Source organism: Equus asinus, chromosome 8 (assembly GCF_041296235.1).
Source record: "Equus asinus isolate D_3611 breed Donkey chromosome 8, EquAss-T2T_v2, whole genome shotgun sequence".
Lineage (NCBI taxonomy): Eukaryota > Metazoa > Chordata > Mammalia > Perissodactyla > Equidae > Equus > Equus asinus.
In genome coordinates this window covers 46,807,578-46,828,317 of record NC_091797.1, presented here as the reverse complement: position 1 = coordinate 46,828,317, position 20,740 = coordinate 46,807,578, and the positions used below count along the sequence as shown (strand labels likewise).

General features: G+C 39.6%; 1 protein-coding gene across 2 annotated transcripts in view; it reads right to left on the bottom strand.

Annotated features, from left to right (window-relative positions):
* DCDC2 (doublecortin domain containing 2) overlaps positions 1-20,740 on the bottom strand; it is a 176,236-nt gene that overhangs the window by 6,161 nt on the left and 149,335 nt on the right. For both annotated transcript variants that reach the window (XM_014827496.3, XM_070515567.1), the window contains exon 10: positions 2,792-3,094. In XM_014827496.3, coding sequence (XP_014682982.1) covers positions 2,792-3,094 — 303 coding nt within the window. The remainder of the gene's footprint in view (positions 1-2,791; positions 3,095-20,740) is intronic.

The following is a 20,740-nucleotide window of genomic DNA, read 5'->3' as shown; positions in this document are numbered from 1 at the left end:
TCCAGCCCCATACCAGATGTTCTTCTGTTAGTTTTCTACTAGAATTCGCAAATTCTTTGTGAATATGATTCCAAGTAGGTAAGAGCACGACAGAAAATCAAAACACTGAGGCAGCATTTCTCCAACAGCAACCGTTGTCCCTGCCACTTGCACTTCTCATATGTTATTAACAATGTTGTCTCATTTACAATTTGTCCTTCCCCCACTAGACTGACAACTAAGGGGGTGAGATTAGAATTAGCTTGTCTTCAAACTCAGCTCCATGGAATCCTGGAGGCTCCACAGCCCCCACAAGGGATACTAGTGTCGGGACAACAGGACTAGCTCCAGGTCCCCGTACCCTACAGGCCACGATTTATGCTCTAAAAAAGAGAAAGAAGATTACTGGGACTATCTCTTATTTCACATTGTTATCTTGTGATGTGTCTCAAATAGTATCTCGAATATAGTACAAGCTCAATAAATGTCAATTGACTGCTGTGTATTTGTCACGTATTTCCTGCTGTTTTCCTACAATCATATCACACTTTGCCTAAGAACTTTTACACGGAACAAAATGTTATATGGGAAAACTGAATTTTTAGCCATTTTTTTCCTACTTTCTTTCTCCCCAAATCCCCCCAGTATAGTTGTATATTTTAGTTGTGGGTCCTTCTAGTTGTGGCATGTGGGACAGCGCCTCAGCATGGCATGATGCCATGTCCGCGCCCAGGATCCGAACCGGCGAATCCCTGGGCCACCAAAGTGGAGCGCAAGAACTTAACCACTCGGCCACGGGGCCGGCCCCTTTTAGTCATTTTATAAGTAAAGAATCCTTTTGAAAAAGTTAATTCTTACTGTATAACTTATAATTCATATAAAACTGGTTTTTCACATATTTGGTATGCTTAAAATGTACCTATGCTAATAATACTTTAGGGAGAATGAAAACAAAATATATTATCATTATAAGAGAAATGAGTCAAATAAGACTAAATCTCTTTGTGGGTAATGCTCTGCCTTGGCACGTGAACAGTCCTTAAAATCCCTAACTAGTCACATATCGGGCCTGCGTTCATCTGAACTCCCAAGAACTGAGATTCGTTCTCAGTTCACACCATGAACACCTGTACTTCAGATTATATAACCTTGAACTTGACTGTGCCCAATTCCTACGAAAGGCCTATTTTTAGAAGTTAAATTTATGGACTGGAAGGATAGGCCATCCACTCATTTCTGTAAAATCCATTTAGGTTATAACACTGAATTAAGCTAGACCTGGAAAAAGGCACACTTGATCTTACCATCTAGGTCCCACATAGAATTTACACTTTGATTTTGTGCTGTAAACTTTCACCAAAGGCCACTATATCAAAGAGCTGCTTCACGAAACTGACTATTGCAGCTGCCATATAAATGACACTGAGGACATTGTCCTCTACATTATTGTGCTTCCTATATGATGCCCCTGGACAAGAGATTTTGCTTCCTTTGAGAAACTTTTTTTTTTTTTTGCGTTCCTTGAGAAATTCATTTTGTTTCCATATTGAGGGAAAGGTAATCATGTAATTGACTGAATTCTTTTTTATTTTAGCTCCAAACAACTTCAGGAGACAAATTTTAGCTAAATTTTAATAACTATGTAGAACTGCACATGGGGAATTTCTTATAGAATAGGGCTGTGATTACTTCATCTTGAGAAAAGATGAAACGAGGGACATGTTGAGTGTTTTCATTCAGATGTTACGAATGTTTTTGTATAAGCCATACAGTGGATTGCAGGTCACTTTGTACTGGCTATTGAAACCTGGCCACAAGAACCCCTTATGTATTTTGCATTTACCATTACTAAATCTAGTCTCCCTAAGCAAGATAAAACAGATGAATCAATAATAAATAATCAAGAAGACCCCATTCATCATATTGGGTATGAGGAATGAATAGACCAAGGCCCACTTCAGAGGTTACAGCCTGGAGGGAGGTGGGCCCTGATCTGATGGCGAGACAGGAAGGAAGAGCACAAGCAGATGGCGAGAATGCTGTGGATTACGTCCTGCCTCTTATACTGTGAGACTCAACCTGAGTCTGTTCAAGGGCATGTAACACTTTATCCTGTGGAACTTCATCTATCCCATGGAAGAGTGCCAGGACTTGAGAATATCCTGCTCTAAGGCCAGTGATGGGGAAATAAGGTAGAAAGGAGGCTTCACCACATACTTCTTTACCTTCTCTGTATAATAAATAAAAGTACATATTATTAAGTGCCTCGTGTATTGAGTGCTTAATTCAATTAATCCATTTGAAGAGGGTTATGCAAACTAAACTTTACTATTTCCAGAGAGCAAAGAAGTCATTCATAACAGAGAAGATGTTCTTTATAGCATGACTAAGTCTCACCGGTCTTAATATTCTTTTCTGGTTTGTATCTTCCCTGATCTTAAATTATTTGTATTTGTTATTTGTATCTCTTTCTTTTGCTACATATGTTCTTAGGAGCCTCTGTAAATTTTTTGTAGAATGAGGTAGATGGATGGATGGATGGATGGATGGATGGATGGATGATGGATAGCTGGGTGGATAGATGGATGGCTGATAGACAGACAGACATATGGTGTGTCAGACAGGAGGATGGCAGTACTTGTTAACTGATTGAAATAATATAGTCAACTATATGGTATTGGATCCTTCCCTGCTCTACTATAAGTGGCTTTAAGGCAAGTCCTAAGTGCTTGAATAATTCCTTGAGTGCATGCACACACACACACACACACATTCAGGCATGCACACAAGTAAGTAAAAGCAATAGAAATACCTCATCTTGTCCATCACCAGCTCCTTGAGACTTTATTTCCTCGTCCATTGCCTCTTGAAGCTCATTATTAACCTGATCCAGTTCCTCGCCATTTTCTTCATCAGTGCCTCCATTAACACGGGCGGGACCTGCCTGCTCCTCCCCATGATCCAGGATCTCCTCCACTTGCTCAGGGGCGTCTGAAGCCTCCCCGCCTCCTTCCTCTTCAACCTCACCATTCATTCCTGAAAAGTCTTCTTTCTGTTCTGCATCCTTGTTTTCCTTCTCTCCGTCTTCTTCCTCATCTACTATTTCTGCTGGCCTCTAATGGATCAGAAGGAATAATGGATGAAAATTAGAATTGTAACAGAGATTTTTCCATTGCATACTATGATAACGTAATAATTTCTTTATTACAGTCAAGTAAAACTGCCTTACATTTGCATGGTACTTGACAGTACGTAATGTGCTAACCTTTACTGAGTATCTACTGAATGTCACTCTTCACAAGTATTTTTTCGTTTAATCCTCACAATAATCCTGTAAGGTCGGGATTATTTCCATTTTACAGGTGAGAAAACTAAGGTACAGAGAGACCAAATATCTAGGCCACTGTTTATAAGCGGAAGAGTCAGAATTAGAGCAAAGCAAGTGACTCCAGAACCAATGCTCTTAACACCACGGCAGATAGAAAACTAAACTGCAGGGTCCTTGGCCAACATCTAGCCGAGTGTCTGGCCCAGAGAAGGAAGTAAAAAAAGTCTGTGGAGAGATTATCATTCTCATCACTAGTGCCTGGCGTGTATTTATATCTCTAAATACAAAAAAGGGCAATGGTGATGGCACGAGGATGTAAACCCAGGTTTTCTAACATCAAATGTAGACAGCTTTCCACACAACTGTCTAAGAGAGCTGACATATATCTCTAAATACAAAGATGGATCATCGGGCAGATCCAAGACCAAAAAACCATGCGTCCTTTCTACAAAAATAATAAATGTTCAAGTATTTTTATAAACTTTAGGCATTTTTACTGTTATTTAGATACATGTAAATCTGCTCTAAATGAGAGCCAGAGGCCGAGTTCTCACAGGAGAGAGAGAGACCCAGCTTCAAGGCCTGGCCTGGCACTCACTCACCGTTCCCTAACTTCTGTGAGTTTCAGATTCCTCACTAGTAAAATGGGAATATAACAAAACCTCCAGTGAATTAAATGAGATAAATTATATACAGTGCCTAGTACAGTACCTGGCCCATGACAGATCCTAAAACAACATTAAAATCCCTTCCCATTTGTTATGATACATTCTTTCCTGGTGCTATCGTATTTCACCATTGCCCCTGGTAAAACAATAGTGTTCTATGTTAGGACCCAGACCTGCCCCTTTCTAGCTGTCTGACTATGGACGGGTCACTTAAATCTTCCGGCTTCTGTAAAATGAGGGTTTGAGACACAATTAACCTTGACTTTCCTTCCAGCTCTGCAAGTCCATTCTCCTCCAACTTCCCGAAATACCTGTTATTGGACTGTTCCTGGTCTTCTTATAGAAGCTAACATAAGGCTCTCAGTTTCAGAAGGAAAGAAGGAAAGAAAGGAAGAGAAGCAGACTAGAAGTTCAGGAGAAAATGCCACGCAACTTTATTTTGAAGAGGAAAGAGTTGGAACCGTGAATTCTTCTATTCTGTCAAAAATAAAGTCTCAAATTTGATTACGTGATATCAAAGATGCACTGTAAAAAAATGAAGGGAAAAACCAGTTGTTCTTAAGATAGTTCAAAAAACAGTTTGTCATATGCAGATTAAATAACAGCACAGTGAGGCTTTCAAATTCCTCTTTCAAATTTCCACTCAGACGCTTAATGTTAAACAGTGTGGGCCCTAGGGATCCCTCAGCCTGCTGCCCAGGGGAAGGCCCTCAGGGAGGCCAGCTGCTGGACAGAAACAGAGGGTGGGACAGAGGAAATCTGATAAAAGAAAAGGTAAGAGATTTATGAAGTGTAACCCACAGTGCTTGGTAAGGATTTCCAGTTTTTATGGATAAGACCTAAATGAATAACGGTGAGAAAAACCTCCAATTTCCAAAAGAGAAAACAGTATGCTCCCATCTCCACACCCTTGTCCCATCGTCTTTCTAGAGAAGAAACATGGCAAAGCATTGAGGCAGACGCAGTTGAAGTGATGAGCAGAGGAGAGCTGGAGAGGGAACGAGTGGGCATTGTTATTACGAAAACAGAGCAAAGGAAATATTCTGGGCTGCTGATGATGTTTGTGCATCACTGAAGAGCAAGGGCTTGTAGAGGGCGCAGGAAAGGAGCCAGCACCAGGAATTCCGGGGCTTCCTCAGTAAGACACCAAGATAGAGGGGACTTCAGATGGGGCAGAGCTAGAATAAGGAGCCAACTCAGAGAAACACCATGAGTGGCTCCCCACTAACATGTCAGAAGAGGCCAAGAAAAGGCCCAGGGGCCTCTGGCCCAGAAACAGCAAGTTCCCCTCCTGATGACCCTGAGGGATTTGGGGGGATACTCACTGTGGGCTCTGAGAGACATCTGGAGGGCTCTCAGTCATCAGAACTTGAGCGAAAGGGCCTGGAGCACCTGTTTGTGCTGAGCAGTACCCTAGACTCTGGGCATTCAGAGCCAAAGGTGACCGTCTCTACATCACACAACTCAGAGCAGTGCAGTAACAATCACACTATAATATATACAGGGCATGAGGAGAGGAGCAGTAAGAGCACGTGTCAGGAAAGGGACACTCAACATGCTACCTGCTGCCAGGTCCCACATGTTCTTGTCACTGAGACTTCTAAAACACTGCGTGAACAGTGTTTGTGGGTGGAGAGCAACAGATGAGAAGCAAAGACATTGAGCACCTAGGACCCATGGTGCCCAACATCATGCTCAGTGCTTACACATTCATCATTTCATGGAAATCCTCACAATAACCCTACCACTACGCTTCTTATACCCATTACACAAATAAGGAAACTGAGAAATCACTCAAGACTTCCAACATCACACAAAGGGGAACACTCAGGGCTGGGATTTGAACCCAAGGCGATTTTGTGCCAAAGTCCTGGTATTCTTCCTTAAAGAAATAACACAACAAGTTGCTACTTCACCTATTTGCTACTGCAAGCATACTCAAGTGTACTTTCAATGGCCAGAAGACGTGACACCTGTAGTAGGCAACACTACTTTTACTGTTTAAAGAATTAGCGACCTGAACACAAAAGATTTCTGTATGTCTCTTAAAGACTTTTGGTGTGATCCAGGGAGAGACCATGATAAAGATTGTTAGGCAGAGTACCTGAAGTAATACCTAACAAAAACCCAGAAATACTATAGCCCTAATGGCCAATACGAGCAGATTTCTATTCAAATTATCTGTAGAATTGGATAATTACGTATCGCTCTCCTAGAAATTGTTGTACTCCTTACTCTACTTAAACTTGCCCTATTCAGAGCAACTTTTGGTTTTGGCATTACAGAGAAGTTCCATAGCATTTCTTAATTTAAAAAAATAATAATAATAACAGAGAAAACATAATTTAGTGTAATCACTTAGGAACATAGATACATTCCTTGCCTCTCTGAGAATATATTACAGAGCTTGCTAAAATCTGTTAAGGCAACCACTTCTGTCTAAATGTGGGAAAGTCTATTTTTCTTTCCTGACATCTGGATTTCCACTTTAAAGTTGCAAAATGACTGTGTGCTGGTTTTTAGTTTTGTCGTTCTCATCTCACCCCTTTCTTCACTCTCAATTCTCAAACACAAATACATTTTTTTCTCCTTTTAGTGCAAAGGGTTGTTATATACTCTAATCTCTTTTTCAGGAAGGAGACACTCAGCCCTAAATTCAGGGTCTGTTCTCCTCACTATTATTACCACCACTACTAACAAGCAGGATTATGCTTTCATCCCATTATTTCTATTAGACTTTTCCAGCACAGCTATTTTCGTAGTCATCAAATAAAGCCACATCTGGTTGGCTCAACTTTAAGAAATGGAAGATTACAGTGCTGAAATACCAATTTGATCAATTTAAATAAGATTGTAACATTAGTTAAAAGGCTTATAATCCTTTAAAATATCCTGAGTGTAGAATAAAATTTATTATTACTACGACACTACAATTCAGGGCCAAAAAAAAAAAAAAATGCTGCTATGACAGATCTGTAATGAATAAATGAAAAGCAATGTGCTTTTTGGTGTAATCTCCTTTGAAGCAGGCATTAAATTATTAAAGATGTTTCCAGTGTATACATCAATCAAATTATCCCCAGAAGGAACACTGGGTTTTACACCCATACACATACACAAAGATAAAATGTATACCATCATGAGGGCCTGCAAAGAAACAAGAGTGGTCCTCTACAAGAGGTGGGTGTCCATCGTGGGAGGGAGTTATTCTTTAGGGATAAAAAGAAATATAAGGGCAACATGAGCAAGTTACACACTTCGTGAATCCCCTTCCTTCCTCCTCTTGCTATAGAAAAGCTATGGAACAGGAATTGGTACCTCTCACATAACTCAGAACTGACATCTAGCCCTGGCAGAGGGGCTTTCATGAAGGAGGAGTTACTCAGGTGGATGGGAGGCCCTCCTGTTAGGAGGCCATGGGCAGGACCACGGCCTCCATCATCTCACAGCTAGAACAGCTCTGCCCTGGGAGTTAGGCCATGAGTTAAAGAGCTACATGCAAAGCCCGACGCAGAAGGTTGCATGTCATGTGATTCCACTTACATGAAACATTCAGAATGGGTAGATCTATAAAGCGGAAAGCAGATTCGTGGTTGCCAGGGTTGGGGAGAAGGCAGAATGGGAAATGACTGCTTAGTAGGTATGAGGAGGTTTCCTTCTGGGAAGATGAAAATGTCTTAGAACTAGATAGAGGTGATAGTTGAATAACACAGTGAATGTCATAAATGGCACAGAATTGTTTATTTTAAAATGGTGAATGGTTAATTTTATGTTATGAGACTAGTACTTCAATTTTTTCAAAAAAGCTATATGCTGGAACTCTTGATCATGAGGTAGAGCCATGTGGCCACCTCTCTGTGTCTGGTAAGTCACCCATTTAACGCACCACTTAATCAGGGTCCAACCTCCAGTTACTTTATTATTACACAATTTATTACACAATTTATTACACAATTTGTCTCTTGCTTTATTACACAATTTGTCTCTTGCTTTATTACACAATTTGTCTCTTGGTAGCCCCCTCCCTTGTCTCAGGTATAAAAAGCTTCCCTTCACAAAATATCTGGTGATTCTTGGTAGGAGATGGTGTTAAACGAAAGAGAAAATTGAATGAGTGAACTAACAAATAGATCTGAGAATAGTAGTTTACTGGAATTAAAATATAGAAAGTGCTAGGGGCTGGCCCCATGGCCGAGTGGTGGAGTTCGCACAGTCCGGGGCAGGCAGCCCAGTGTTTCGTTGGTTCGAATCCTGGGCACGGACATGGCACTGCTCATCAAACCACGCTGAGGCAGCGTCCCACACGCCACAACTAGAAGGACCCACAGTGAAGAATATACAACTATGTACTGGGGGGCTTTGGGGAGAAAAAAGGAAAAATAAAATAAAATCTTTAAAAAAATATACAGAAAGTGATAGAAAAATAGTTATTAGATAGCTACACTTTACTTTAATATGTTTCTACTCCCCCCTCAAAAAACAAGTTGCAACTATTTAATTTCCTCAAAATCCTCAAGTAGTTCTCAGCCTCCGCCCATTTAGCTGGACGTGCCTGATTGTCCAGCTAAGTGGGAACAGTCACAGCTGGCCAGACACCAGTGTTAGCTTATTGAGGAAGAGATGTCACATGCACAGCAGCCTATGTCCCACCCCCACCTCAAAGAACCTGACAAAGATCCTGATAATGTTAATAATTTAGATAAAGAAAAATAGACACAGTGGCTAAAAGGGAGTTGGGGAGTGTGGGGAGAAAGGAACTGGGACACCAAAGGAAAAGGTAAGAGTAAGAAATTGCAAATTCAACTTGAGGAGTGAGGAAGGAGGAAGAGAAACAGAAAGGAAACTCTTTTTCCAGGGTCCAAACACACTGTCCATTGTACAGTAAAGGGAAGCAAATTCCGCACATGACTTTGCCTCCTCTCCCTGCAGAAGCCAAATCTCATGTGATCCCACGAGACTGTTTTCATAGCTGAGGAATATCAGTGGGGGATCCCGGGACAAGACTTATGTCTCCTGGTGTTTTCTGCAACGGTGACATCAACTGGCAATGTAAAATATATACTACGCAGGATGAGCCCCTGTGGCCTGGTGGAAAGGCAGAGGTCACACTATAGCTTCAGGTCAGTGAATTCACCTCACCTGGCCTCAGAGCCCCCTTTGGAATTTGAGGATGATAATAACGACCTCACAGGATTGTAGTATGGACCAAATGAGATCATACACACAAAAGACGGTTGTAAACTGAACAAGCTATATATGTTTATTATTGGTATCACTCCATTTTTCTTGCCATTGAATGGAAGGAACTGAGAGGTTGTCTGATGAAATCTTACAGTACAGGATTGACACTACTGAAATTGTATTCTAGTGGGCCACTTAGAGCAGTGTCTCTTTTAAATCTCATGAAAACAAACAAACAAAAGATGATGTCAACCCATTTAACGATTGTCTTGCCTTTACCAGTTAATACAGTTAAAATGCATGCTGATGTTCAACTTCTGGTCCACTGAGACTGTTAGGTGTGATTTACATAAACTAATCATCCTTACTCTTATTTATGTTTATTCTTCGCTTCTGAGTTCCCTGGCATGCAATTTTGACAACTAATTTACCATTCAATAGCTCTTTTTGTTTCTGAACTGCTATCCACTCTCAAAAGTGATACAAATTGCCAGCAAGAGCTACTAAACAAGGATGATTTCCTAAATTAGTATACTTGCTTAGGTAACAATACATCACTTTGTCTTTAGTAGGGATGACAGGTTGGCAGCAGCCAGTTAGGGGGATATTAATGCAAGACGTTATTCTTCTCAAAGCACTTTCACACATATTTTCTCATTTCATCTTCCCAAGCAGGAGGGCAGGTGTGAATATCCCCACTGTACAGAGTGGGATGCTGAGACCGAGGGAAAGTCACACAACTTGCGAAGGGTTACGTGACCAGTGGTGACAACATCTTTAATCTTCATCATAAAAAAATTAAAAAACAAAAGTTCCAATGGAAGCACAGTGGTCTTGATAGTTTATAAACTGGTCACCATGGTAACCAGATACCTAGTTAAGCCCCACCCCTAATATATGACTAATGGACTAATGAGGCAGAGGGACTGGCTAGGCTGAGCCAGGTGCCATGTCTCTGCTTCTCCCCTCTCCACTCATCGCTGATCATCTTTCTTACAGATGTAGACTTTAAAAATGACTCTACTCAAGGCTGGCCCCGTGGCCGAGTGGTCAAGTTCGCAGCTCCGCTGCAGGCGGCCCAGTGTTTTGTTGGTTCGAATCCTGGGTGCGGACATGGCACTGCTCATTAAACCACGCTGAGGCAGCGTCCCACATGCTACAACTAGAAGGACTCACAACGAAGAATATACAACTATGTACTGGGGGGCTTTGGGGAGAAAAAGGAAAAAATAAAATCTTTAAAAAAAAAAAATGACTCTACTCCCTGAATATGACTTTTTGATCTATTAGGCAGCATCAAATCAGAGACAAACCCAATTTTCTCACTGTTTGGGAGCTGAATTGTGTCCCCTCAAAATTTATATGTTGAAGTCCTAACTCTCAATATCTCAGAATGTGACTGTGTTTGGAGACAAGGTCTTTAAAGAGATAATTAAGTTAAAATAAGGTCCTCAGGATGGGCCCTAATCCACTATGACTGATGGCCTTATAAGAAGAGATTAAGACACAGACATGTATAGAGTACAGACTATGTGATGACACAAGAAGTCGGTCACCTATAAGCTAAGAGAAAGAGCTCAGAAGACACCAACTCTGCTGACACCTCGATCTCAGACTTCTAGCCTCCAGAACTATGAGAGAACAAGTTTCTATGTTTAAGCCCCTGAGCCTGTGGTACTTTGCTATGGCAGCTGAGCAGACTAATACACTCACCAAGTACTACCTTACCTCCCTTTCCCTCCCCACCCCTAACACATTCATACTCATATTCATATTCATATTCATATTCTTTCTTCCGTCTCCCTCTTTCTCTCTTCCCTCCTATTTCCTTAAAAAGTCCTTCAGCACAAACTAGGGAAGTCATGTTCCTCATAAAAGGCAGAGGGCTGGCTGGATCTGGCAAAGTAGGAAGGCCAAACCCAGTCCTTCCCAGACAGAAGTATTGGGGGGAGGGGCATGGAGAGGGAGTGTCCTTTATGGAAGAAGCCGAAAAACAGCTCTGGCCTGCTCCCCCTGCACCATACCGTAATTCATCCTGTTCCTTCTACTTTTACCCAGAATGCTTTCCTTCCCCTTTGTTAGACCCACATTCCCTCGAAGCTTTTCTGGATCCCTCAGGCAATTATCACTCCTTATCTGTGCCCTCATAATACCTGTCAAATTCCTTTAGTACACTCAAATCACAGTGTGCAGTTATTCTCTATTTATGTGTGGTATGAAAATAGTGAACATGAATTGCTATCTAGGAGATGCCTCAAATGATGTTTGAAATGATTATGGAATAATGGTGAAATATCAGCCTCGGCTCTATGGAGGCCCTTTGGAAGTTTCTAGAAGCAAAGGTTCTTTCTTATTCATCTTTGTGTCCATCACCACATTTACCACAGTATTGTACTTGTCGTTGAATTAAACACAAATGTACCTCACACAGATAAAAGCCAGCATAATACATGCCTTTAGGAAAGAACAGATGGTGATGACAAGGCTCACGTTTACTGGGCACTCTCCAGGTACCTGGTACTATACTTTATGCACCTCACATGTAAAATCATATTTAAACTAATATCACAACAACTATTTGAAGAAAATAGTATTATTTTCCCAATTTGCAGATAAAGAAACGGAAGCATAAGGAGTTAGGTAAACTTGTCCAAAATCCCACAGATAGTGACAGAGGGATATGAACTTATTTTTGACCACTGGATTCTAATAACTAATTCCCCAAGATAATGGATAGAGCAATATCCCAAACTCAACAAACGTTCAATAGTTACTTTCAGCCTAGTGTCTTCTAAGCCAGCACTTCTCCATCACCTAGGGATTAAATGCAGATCCTGAAATGTTGGCTGAGGATCTGCATTGCTAACAGCTCTTGGGTGCTGCTGATGCTGCTGGCCCCCAAATGGACACTGTGCGTGGTAAGGCTCTAAACCACAAATAACATGATATGATCATAAATACTCCACTTCCAAAAAGCATTTTTGGTGAAAATTTCTAATTGTAATAATGCCTTGAAATAATGCCTCTTTAAATGAAGGTTGCATTTTTATCTTAAAAGTATCAATTTTATTGAAAGCCAGGAGGAAACAGGATTGACTGGTTACAGAATGATGTCTGGCCATAAAGACAGCTCTACAAGATTTATTCTAATTACATCACCATGCCACTGTTTATTGAGTCATGTTATAAAAAAGAAACATCATTGCAAAGGCAATAAATCAGGAAGGTATTTTTACCTATGCTTAGTCTTCTCCTCTGACATTTACATCAAATTTTAGTCAATTTGTGACTAAAATTTTAAGAGAACTGGTTTTCAGGAAGAAATTGTTTGTCCAAAGAGTACATCCGTCCTGAAATTTCAGGAGTAGTTCACACCCGTGAGTAATTGTGTAATACTATGTTCTGTATAAAGTACAATTCTTATGTTTCACTGGAGTCAATAGAGAGTATTCATTATACTCTATCCTATATACTCACTAAACTGATGTACATAATGGTACATCAATGATCGCAGAAGTCATTTCAATCATTCCAGCCTCACAGCCCCTCTGACATCAAGAACATTGAGTACAGATAGATTAACAGACATATTAGACATATATGTACAATTACAGATAATATGTACCCTTAAACATAGAGGTTTTTATAAAGAAAGTCAAGACTTTTACCTTTTAAAAACCATATTATTTATCATAGGCAAATGCTTTTAATATTTTTATTAAAAAATTACACCAGATTTTCTCCTTAACTTGACACCAGTGCTGGCATTTCGAGTGCCTTTTGTCTGAGTTTGCCTACATGCCTCTCTTAACTATTTCTTTTGTAATGGACATTCTGAGAAAATGGTTGATTTGTACGGCAAGACAAAAAAGGTCTGGTAGTTATTACTGCTGGCTAAATCCTAGAAGGGACGGCTCAGGGGAAACCATAAGTACTCAGGTTTTCTAGGGAACATGCATGAACTTACTAAGGTTAACTCAGGATTCCTGAGTGGTAAGAGGAAAGAAGATGGAATATGGAAATCATATGGAAATAAGACACAAAATATCGAAAGCATCAACTACTTGGAAGGTATTTTCAGACAGATGGGCTGCTCTAATGACTTACACTTTAAAGTCACATCACACCTCTGACAGTAATAGCAGCACCAAAAATTAGAAATAGGAAAGGCATCAAAACAGAGACTACAGCTAACGTCCCACCCACATTAGAAGTAAATGTTGATTTTTCTTATATTTACATCAGAATTCCCTGAGAAATAGATTTAATGTTTAAGACCCTTGTTATCTGAGATAACAGCACAAGTTAGAACTTTCTAGTCAAGATGGCCTACCTAACCATCCAACCCCTCTTCCCATCCCTACTCAGCAGGTCTCCATCCCTGAACCACTAAATGACACTGGAGATCAGAACGAAAAAAATGAAAAGATGACCTTAGATGTCCACTTCTTCATGTAACATTTGCAAAGTTTGAAATGGGGAATGAAGGAAGATTTGTTACAGGCTTTGAGTGGAAGGTGTTTCTGAGGATTTCATGGTGGAGTTCAGGCATGAAAGTACAGCAGTTACCACACTTGTTTTTATTTCTGTTCCCATGGAAACTAACATCATCTCCTACTCAAGCTGAATGAGGTGTTTTGAAATAATCAGTTTCAGTTTTTCATGAGAGCAAAGTGCCACTTGCTGTTTTCAGCTTTTAGAGGCTTACTTTCACAGAGGAAAGAAAGGGAAAAAAAGGCTTAGATGTGGTTTGAAGTACACGGCCCTGAAAAGGGATGGTCATATTCACAGATGTGACCCTCTAAGGACACAAGCAGAGTGAAGCTTTGACCATCCACCTGCTGAAAGCTGGCTCACCCAGGCCCATTTAAGCTGCACAAGTTCCTGCCACCCCCATTTGAGAAGATACAATAAACTGAAAACTTATTTTTAGATAGCAAAAGAATATTTGGTCTTCATTAGAAAAAAATTCCCCATTAAGTTTTCTCACTTAGAAGTAAATGCTGATTTTCTTTCACTTACATCAGAAATCTCTGAAGGCTACATTTTCATGTTTAATCCCATTTTTATGAGCTAATCACAAATCTGCACATGTGATGTCACAAAAAACCTTGTTGATGATGCTCAGGGAAATTAAAAGCCAGACCATTGTCATCTTAACTCTTCCAGATGTATGTGATGCTTGCAGCACCAAACAAGGATATGATTTACTAAAAGGATATGGCTTTGAAAATAAAGAATGGTGACTATACTCTTTGTGCATAATTCCTTTTAGTTCAGGGAGGGCAGTGAGGTCTGAGTGGCTCTCTGTACAGACAGAATACACACAATACAGACAGAATATGTTGCTGTTTGTGGGCTAGTTGGAAGTCCCTGATCTCCCCACTTCCCTTCCTTGAGGTATTCAGAGAGAGTACCAAACTGGAAACAGGCTGTGTTCTTGTGGGAAAATGGCACTCATCTCTGTGGGGTTTCGCTTTTTCAATGGCAAAAAGGAGTTTAGAACATCTTCCCTTCTCGTTCTAAACATATTGTTATTCTTATTTTAATAAATATATTTCATTGGAGTAGATTTAGGGGTCTGGTCAGAGGGAGAAGCTTCCTTTACCTTTTTGTGTATTTTATTATATATGAAAAAATAATAGAAATAACCTCTCCATTTAGCTTGCCTTTCACAAGAGAATCTGCAAGTGACTGCCGACTCTCCACAAGTTAGCAGGGGAGAATTAGTGATGAGGCCAAGTCAGGGAATGGAGAACAAAACTATGCCAATGGCCAGAGGTCAGCTCAAGATAGCAGTGTAGGCGGACTCTGAACTCACTTCCTCCCATGGACATAATGAATTTACAACTATTCTTGGAACAATTACCCATAAGAGAGAACTGAAAACTGCATAAAAGCAACCCTGACAACAAGGGACAGTGCTGACTGAGGTATAAGCAGAAATTCCTTTCTGTAGAGAAAAAAGCCACCTTGGAGTGGTGACACTTCACAGCCAGCCAGAGAAACTTTAAGGTAGGAAGCCTTCTTTGGAGGAGTAGGATATCTGAGCAGGGGAGTGTTACCACAATAAGCAGCTTTTGGACTCAGCACAACTGAGACAAGTGTCATAATCCCTGGCTTTGCTGGCTATTAACTACAATGGGGAACACCTCTGGAAAAGCTATCAGACTTAAGGCGGTGGGGTGGGGGGTGGGGGGGAAGCTGTTCTTAAAGGGTCCACACACACATCCACCAGTTTCAGAAAGCAACCTAAAATCACCAGAAAGAAAGGTGCAGAGTCCTTTGGTGATAGGAAACTCACCTGATAGGCTCTGGGTGCATTTCAGTGAGAGGTGAGACCTCTCCAGGGACTGAGACATTGGCAGCAGTCATTGTGACCTGGTGAAGTCATTCTGACACAGACGCTGGCAGATGCCATAGGAGTTCCTCCCCTGGCCTGTTAGTGCAGGGGTCTGCCACACCCACTAGAGTACTGATTTAATCCAGCTCAGCCAGGGCAGGCAGTCTGCTCTAGGGACTGGTGTCACTCAACAGCAAACCCTCAGGCCACTTGTGGGCCAGCATAGATGGGGTGCCTGGAACCTTTGAAACCAGACAGAGGGACAGCCTAACCTTCCTGAGCATCTGCAGCAACAGCAACCCTGCCATAACAGAAGGACACACACAGCCCACGTAGGGTACATTCCCGGAACACTGGGAATTGGTGACAAGAGGGAAGCACACTGCTGGGCCTCATAAGGCCATCTCTTACATGAAGTCACCTCTCCAAGATTGGGAGACATAGCTGACCTACCTAATACATAGATATAAGCACAGAGAAAGAGGCAAAATGAGGAGGCAAAGGAATATGTTCCAAGTAAGGGAACAGGACAAAAACTCAGAAAAAGAAATAAATGAAAGAGAAATAAACAATCTACCTGATAAAGAGTTCAAACAAATAGTCATAAGGATGCTCACTGATCTTGGGTGAAGAATGGACGAACTCACTGAGAACTTCAACAAAGAATTGGAAAATATAAAAAAGAACCAATCATAAATGAAGAATACAATACTGGAAATGAAAAATTCACTAGAGGGACTCTATAGCACATTTGATGATACAAAAGAACAAGTCAGTGAGCTGGACAAAAGACTAGAGAAAATCAACCAAGCTGAAAAGATAAAAGAAAAAAGAATTATAAAGAATGAAGATAGTCTAAGGGACCTCTGGGACAACATCAAGCACACTAATATCCACGTTATAGGTGCCCCAGAAGAAGAAGAGAGAGACAAACGGGCAGAGAATCTACCCGAAGAAATAATAGCTGAAAACTTTCCTAAGCTAAGGAAACAGATATCCAGGCACAAGAAACACAGAAAGCACCCAAGAAGATAAACCCAAAGAAGCCCACACCAAGACTCATTATAATTAAAATATCAATGAATAAAGATAAAGAGAAAATCCTAAAAGCCACAAGAGAGAGGCAACAAGTTACATACAAAGGAAACCCCATAAGGCTACCAGCTGACTTATCAGCAGAAACCTTATAGGACAGAAGGGAGTAGCACAATATATTTAAAGTGCTGAAAGGAAAAATCCTACAGGCAAGAATACTCTACCCAGTAAGGTTATCATTCAGAATGGAAGGAGAGAGAAAGAGTTTCCCAGACAAGCAAAAACTAGGGTTTATCACCAAGAAATCAGCTTTACAAGCAATACTAAAAGGACTTATTTAAGTGGAAAAGAGAAGACTACAAATAGGAATAAGAAAATCATCAAAAAAAAAGCAATAAAATCACTGGTAAAGGCAAATATACAATGAAGGTCGCAGATGAACCACCTATGAAACTAATATGAAAATCAGAAGACAAAGATACTAAAATCATCTGTTTCCATGATAAGACGGTAACAGATACACATGCACAAAAAAGGAAGTTAGATATGATATCAAAAACATAAAATATGGGAGGAGGAGAGTAGAAGAACAGAGCTTTTAGCAAGAGGTCAAACTAAGGAAATCATCAACTTAAGATAGATTACTACATACATGGGTTATTATATATGAACCTGATGGTAATCACAAACCAGAAACCTATAAGAAATACACAAAAAGTTAAGATGAAGGAACTCAAACATAATACTAAAGAAAGCCATCAAACCACAAGGGACAGGCCAGCCCAGTGGTTGCAGCGGTTAAGTTCGCACATTCCACTTCTCAGCAGCCCAGGGTTTGCTGGTTCAGATCCTGGGTGTGGACATGGCACCTCTTGGCAAAAGCCATGCTGTGGTAGGTGTCCCTCATATAAAGTAGAGGAAGATGGGCATGGATGTTAGCTCAGGGCCAGTCTTCCTCAGCAAAAAGAGGAGTATTGGCAGTAGTTAACTCAGGGCTACTCTTCCTCAAAAAAAAAAAAACAAACAAGGGAAGAGAGAAAGAGAAGAAGAAGGGAACAGAGAAGAGCTACTAAAACACGAAGAAAAAAGTAACAAAATGTCAATAAGTACATTCATATCAACAGCTACTTTAAATGGCAATGGACTAAATGCTCCAATCAAAAGGCATAGGGTGGCCAATTGGATGAAAAAACAAGACCCATATGTGTGCTGCATACAAGAGACACACTTCAGATCTAAAGACACTCACAAACTGAAAGTGAAGGGATGGAAAAAGATACTCCAAGTAAATGGCAATGAAAAGAAAGCTGGGGTAGCAATACTTATATCAGACAAAATAGACTTTAAAACAAAAACTGTAACAAGAGACAAAGGAGGGCACCACATAATGATAAAGAGAACAATACAACAAGAGGATATAACACTTGTAAATATCTATGCACCCAACATAGGAACACCTAAATATATAAAGCAATTATTATCAGACATAAAAGGAAAATAGCAATACAATAATAGTATGGGATTTTAACACTCCACTTACACCAATGGATAGATCATCCAAACAGAAGATCAATAAGGAAACATTGGCCTTAAATGATACATCAGACCAGGTGGACTTAGTAGATATTCACAGAATGTTCCATCCAAAAACCACAGAATACATATTCTTTTCAAATGCACATGGAACATTCTCCAGCATAGATCGCATATTTGGCCACAAAACAAGTCTCAATAAATTTAAGAAGATTGAAATAATGCCAAGCATCTTTTCTGACCACAATGGTATGAAGCTAGAAATCAACTAAAGGAAGAAAATCGGAAAAGCCACAAATATGTGAAGATTAAACAAAATACTACTGAACAATGATTGGGTCAACAAAGAAATCAAAGAAGAAATCAAAAAATACCTGGAGACAAAGAAAAGTGAAAATGCAACATGTCAAAATTTATGAGATACAGCAAAAGCAGTTCTAAGAGGGAAGTTCATAGCAATACAAGGCTACATCAAACAACAAGAAAAATCTCAAATAAACAATTTAACAGTGCACCTAAAGGAACTGGAAAATAAGGACAAACAAAGCCCAAAATCAATAGAAGAAAGGAAATAATAAAAATAAGAGCAGAAATAAATGAAAAAGAAACTAAAAAAAAAAAAAAAAAACAGAAAAAAATCAATGAAACTAATAGCCAGTTCTTGGAAAATATAAAGAAAACTGGAAAACCTTTAGCTAGACTCACCAAGGAAAAAAAGAGAGAAGGCTCAAATAAATAAAATCAGAAATGACAGAGGAGAAATTATAATGGACACCTCAGAAATACAAAAGATTCTAAGGGAATACTATGAAAAGCTATATGCCAACAAATTGGATAATCTAGAAGAAATGGATGAATCCTTGGAATTACACAATCTTCCAAAACTGAATCAAGAAGAAATGGAGAATTTGAATAAACCAGTAAGGAGATCAAAACAGTAATCAAAATTCTCCCAAAAAATAAAAGTCCAGGACCAGACACCTTCCCTGGTGAATTCTACCAAACATTCAAAGAAGACTTAATACTTACGCTTCTCAAACTCTTGCAGAAGGAAGAGTTTGAAGAGGAGGGGAAGCTTTCCAACTCATTCCACAAAACCAACATTACCCTGATACCAAAATCAGACAAGGACAACACAAAAAAAGAAAATTACAGGCCAATATCACTGATGAACATCAATGCAAAAATCCTCAACAAAATACTAGTAAATCGAATACAAGAATACATCAAAAAGATCATACATCATGATCAAGTGGGATATCTCCCAGGGATGCCGGGATGGTTAAACATCAGCAAATCAATCAACATGATACACCACATTAACAAATGAAGAATAAAAATCACATGATCATCTCAACAGATGCAGAGATAGCATTTGACAAGATATAGCATCCATTTATGATAAAAAAAAAATCTAAAGAAAATGTGTATAGAAGGAAAGCACCTCAACATACTAAAGGCCATATGTGACCAACTTAGCTAATATCATTGTTGATGGAGAAAAACTGAAAGCCATCCCTCTAAGAACAGGAACCAGACAAGAATACCCACTTTCACCACTCTTATTTAACATAGTATTGGAAGTCCTAGCCAGAACAATCAGGCAAGAAAAAGAAATAAAAAGGAACCAAACTGGAAAGGAAGAAGTAAAATTGTCACTATTTGCAAATGACATGATTTTATATACAGAACACCCTAAAGAATCCACCAAAAAACTTATAGAAATGATAAATGAATCTGGTAAAGTTGCAGGATACAAAATCAACATACAAAAACCAGTTGCATCTCTAAACACTAAGAATGAAGTAGCAGAAAGAGAAATTAAGAATATAATCCTGTTTATAATTGCAACAAAAAGAATAAAATATCTAGGAATAAACTAACCAAAGAGGTGAAATACCTGTACACTGAAAACTATAAAACACTGTCACAAGAAATAGAAGAAGATACAAAGAAATTGAAAGATATTCTGTGTTCTTGAATTGGAAGAATTAACAGAGTTAAAATGTCCATACTCCCTAAAGCAATCTACAGATTCAATGCAATCCCTATCGAAGTCCCAACAACATTTTTCACAGAAATAGAACAAGGAATCTTAAAATTTATAGGAAACAACAAAAGACCCCGAATAGCCAAAGGAATCCCGAGAAAAAAGAACAAAGCTGGAGGTATCACACTCCCTGGTTTAAAAATATACTACAAAGCTATACTAATCAAAACAGCATGGTACTGGCACAAAAACAAATGCACAGATCCATAGAACAGAATCAAGAGCCCAGAAATAAACCCATATATCTAGGGGCAGCTAAGTTTTGAGAAGGGAGCCAAGAACATACAATGGAGAAAGGAAAGCCTCTCCAATAAATGGTGTTGGGAAAACTGGACAACCACATGCAAAAGAATGAAAGTAGACCATTATCTTACACCTGACAAAAATGAACTCAAAATGGATTAAAGACTTGAATGTAAGACATGAAACCATGACACTTCTAGAAGAAAACACAGGCAGTATGCTCTTCAACATCAGTCTTAGCAGCATATTTTCAAGTACCACGTCTGACCAAGGAAGGGAAATAATAGGAAAAAATAAAGAAATGGGACTACATCAAACTAAAAAGCTTCTGCACAGCAAAGAAAACTATCAACAAAATGAAAAGACAACCTAACAACTGG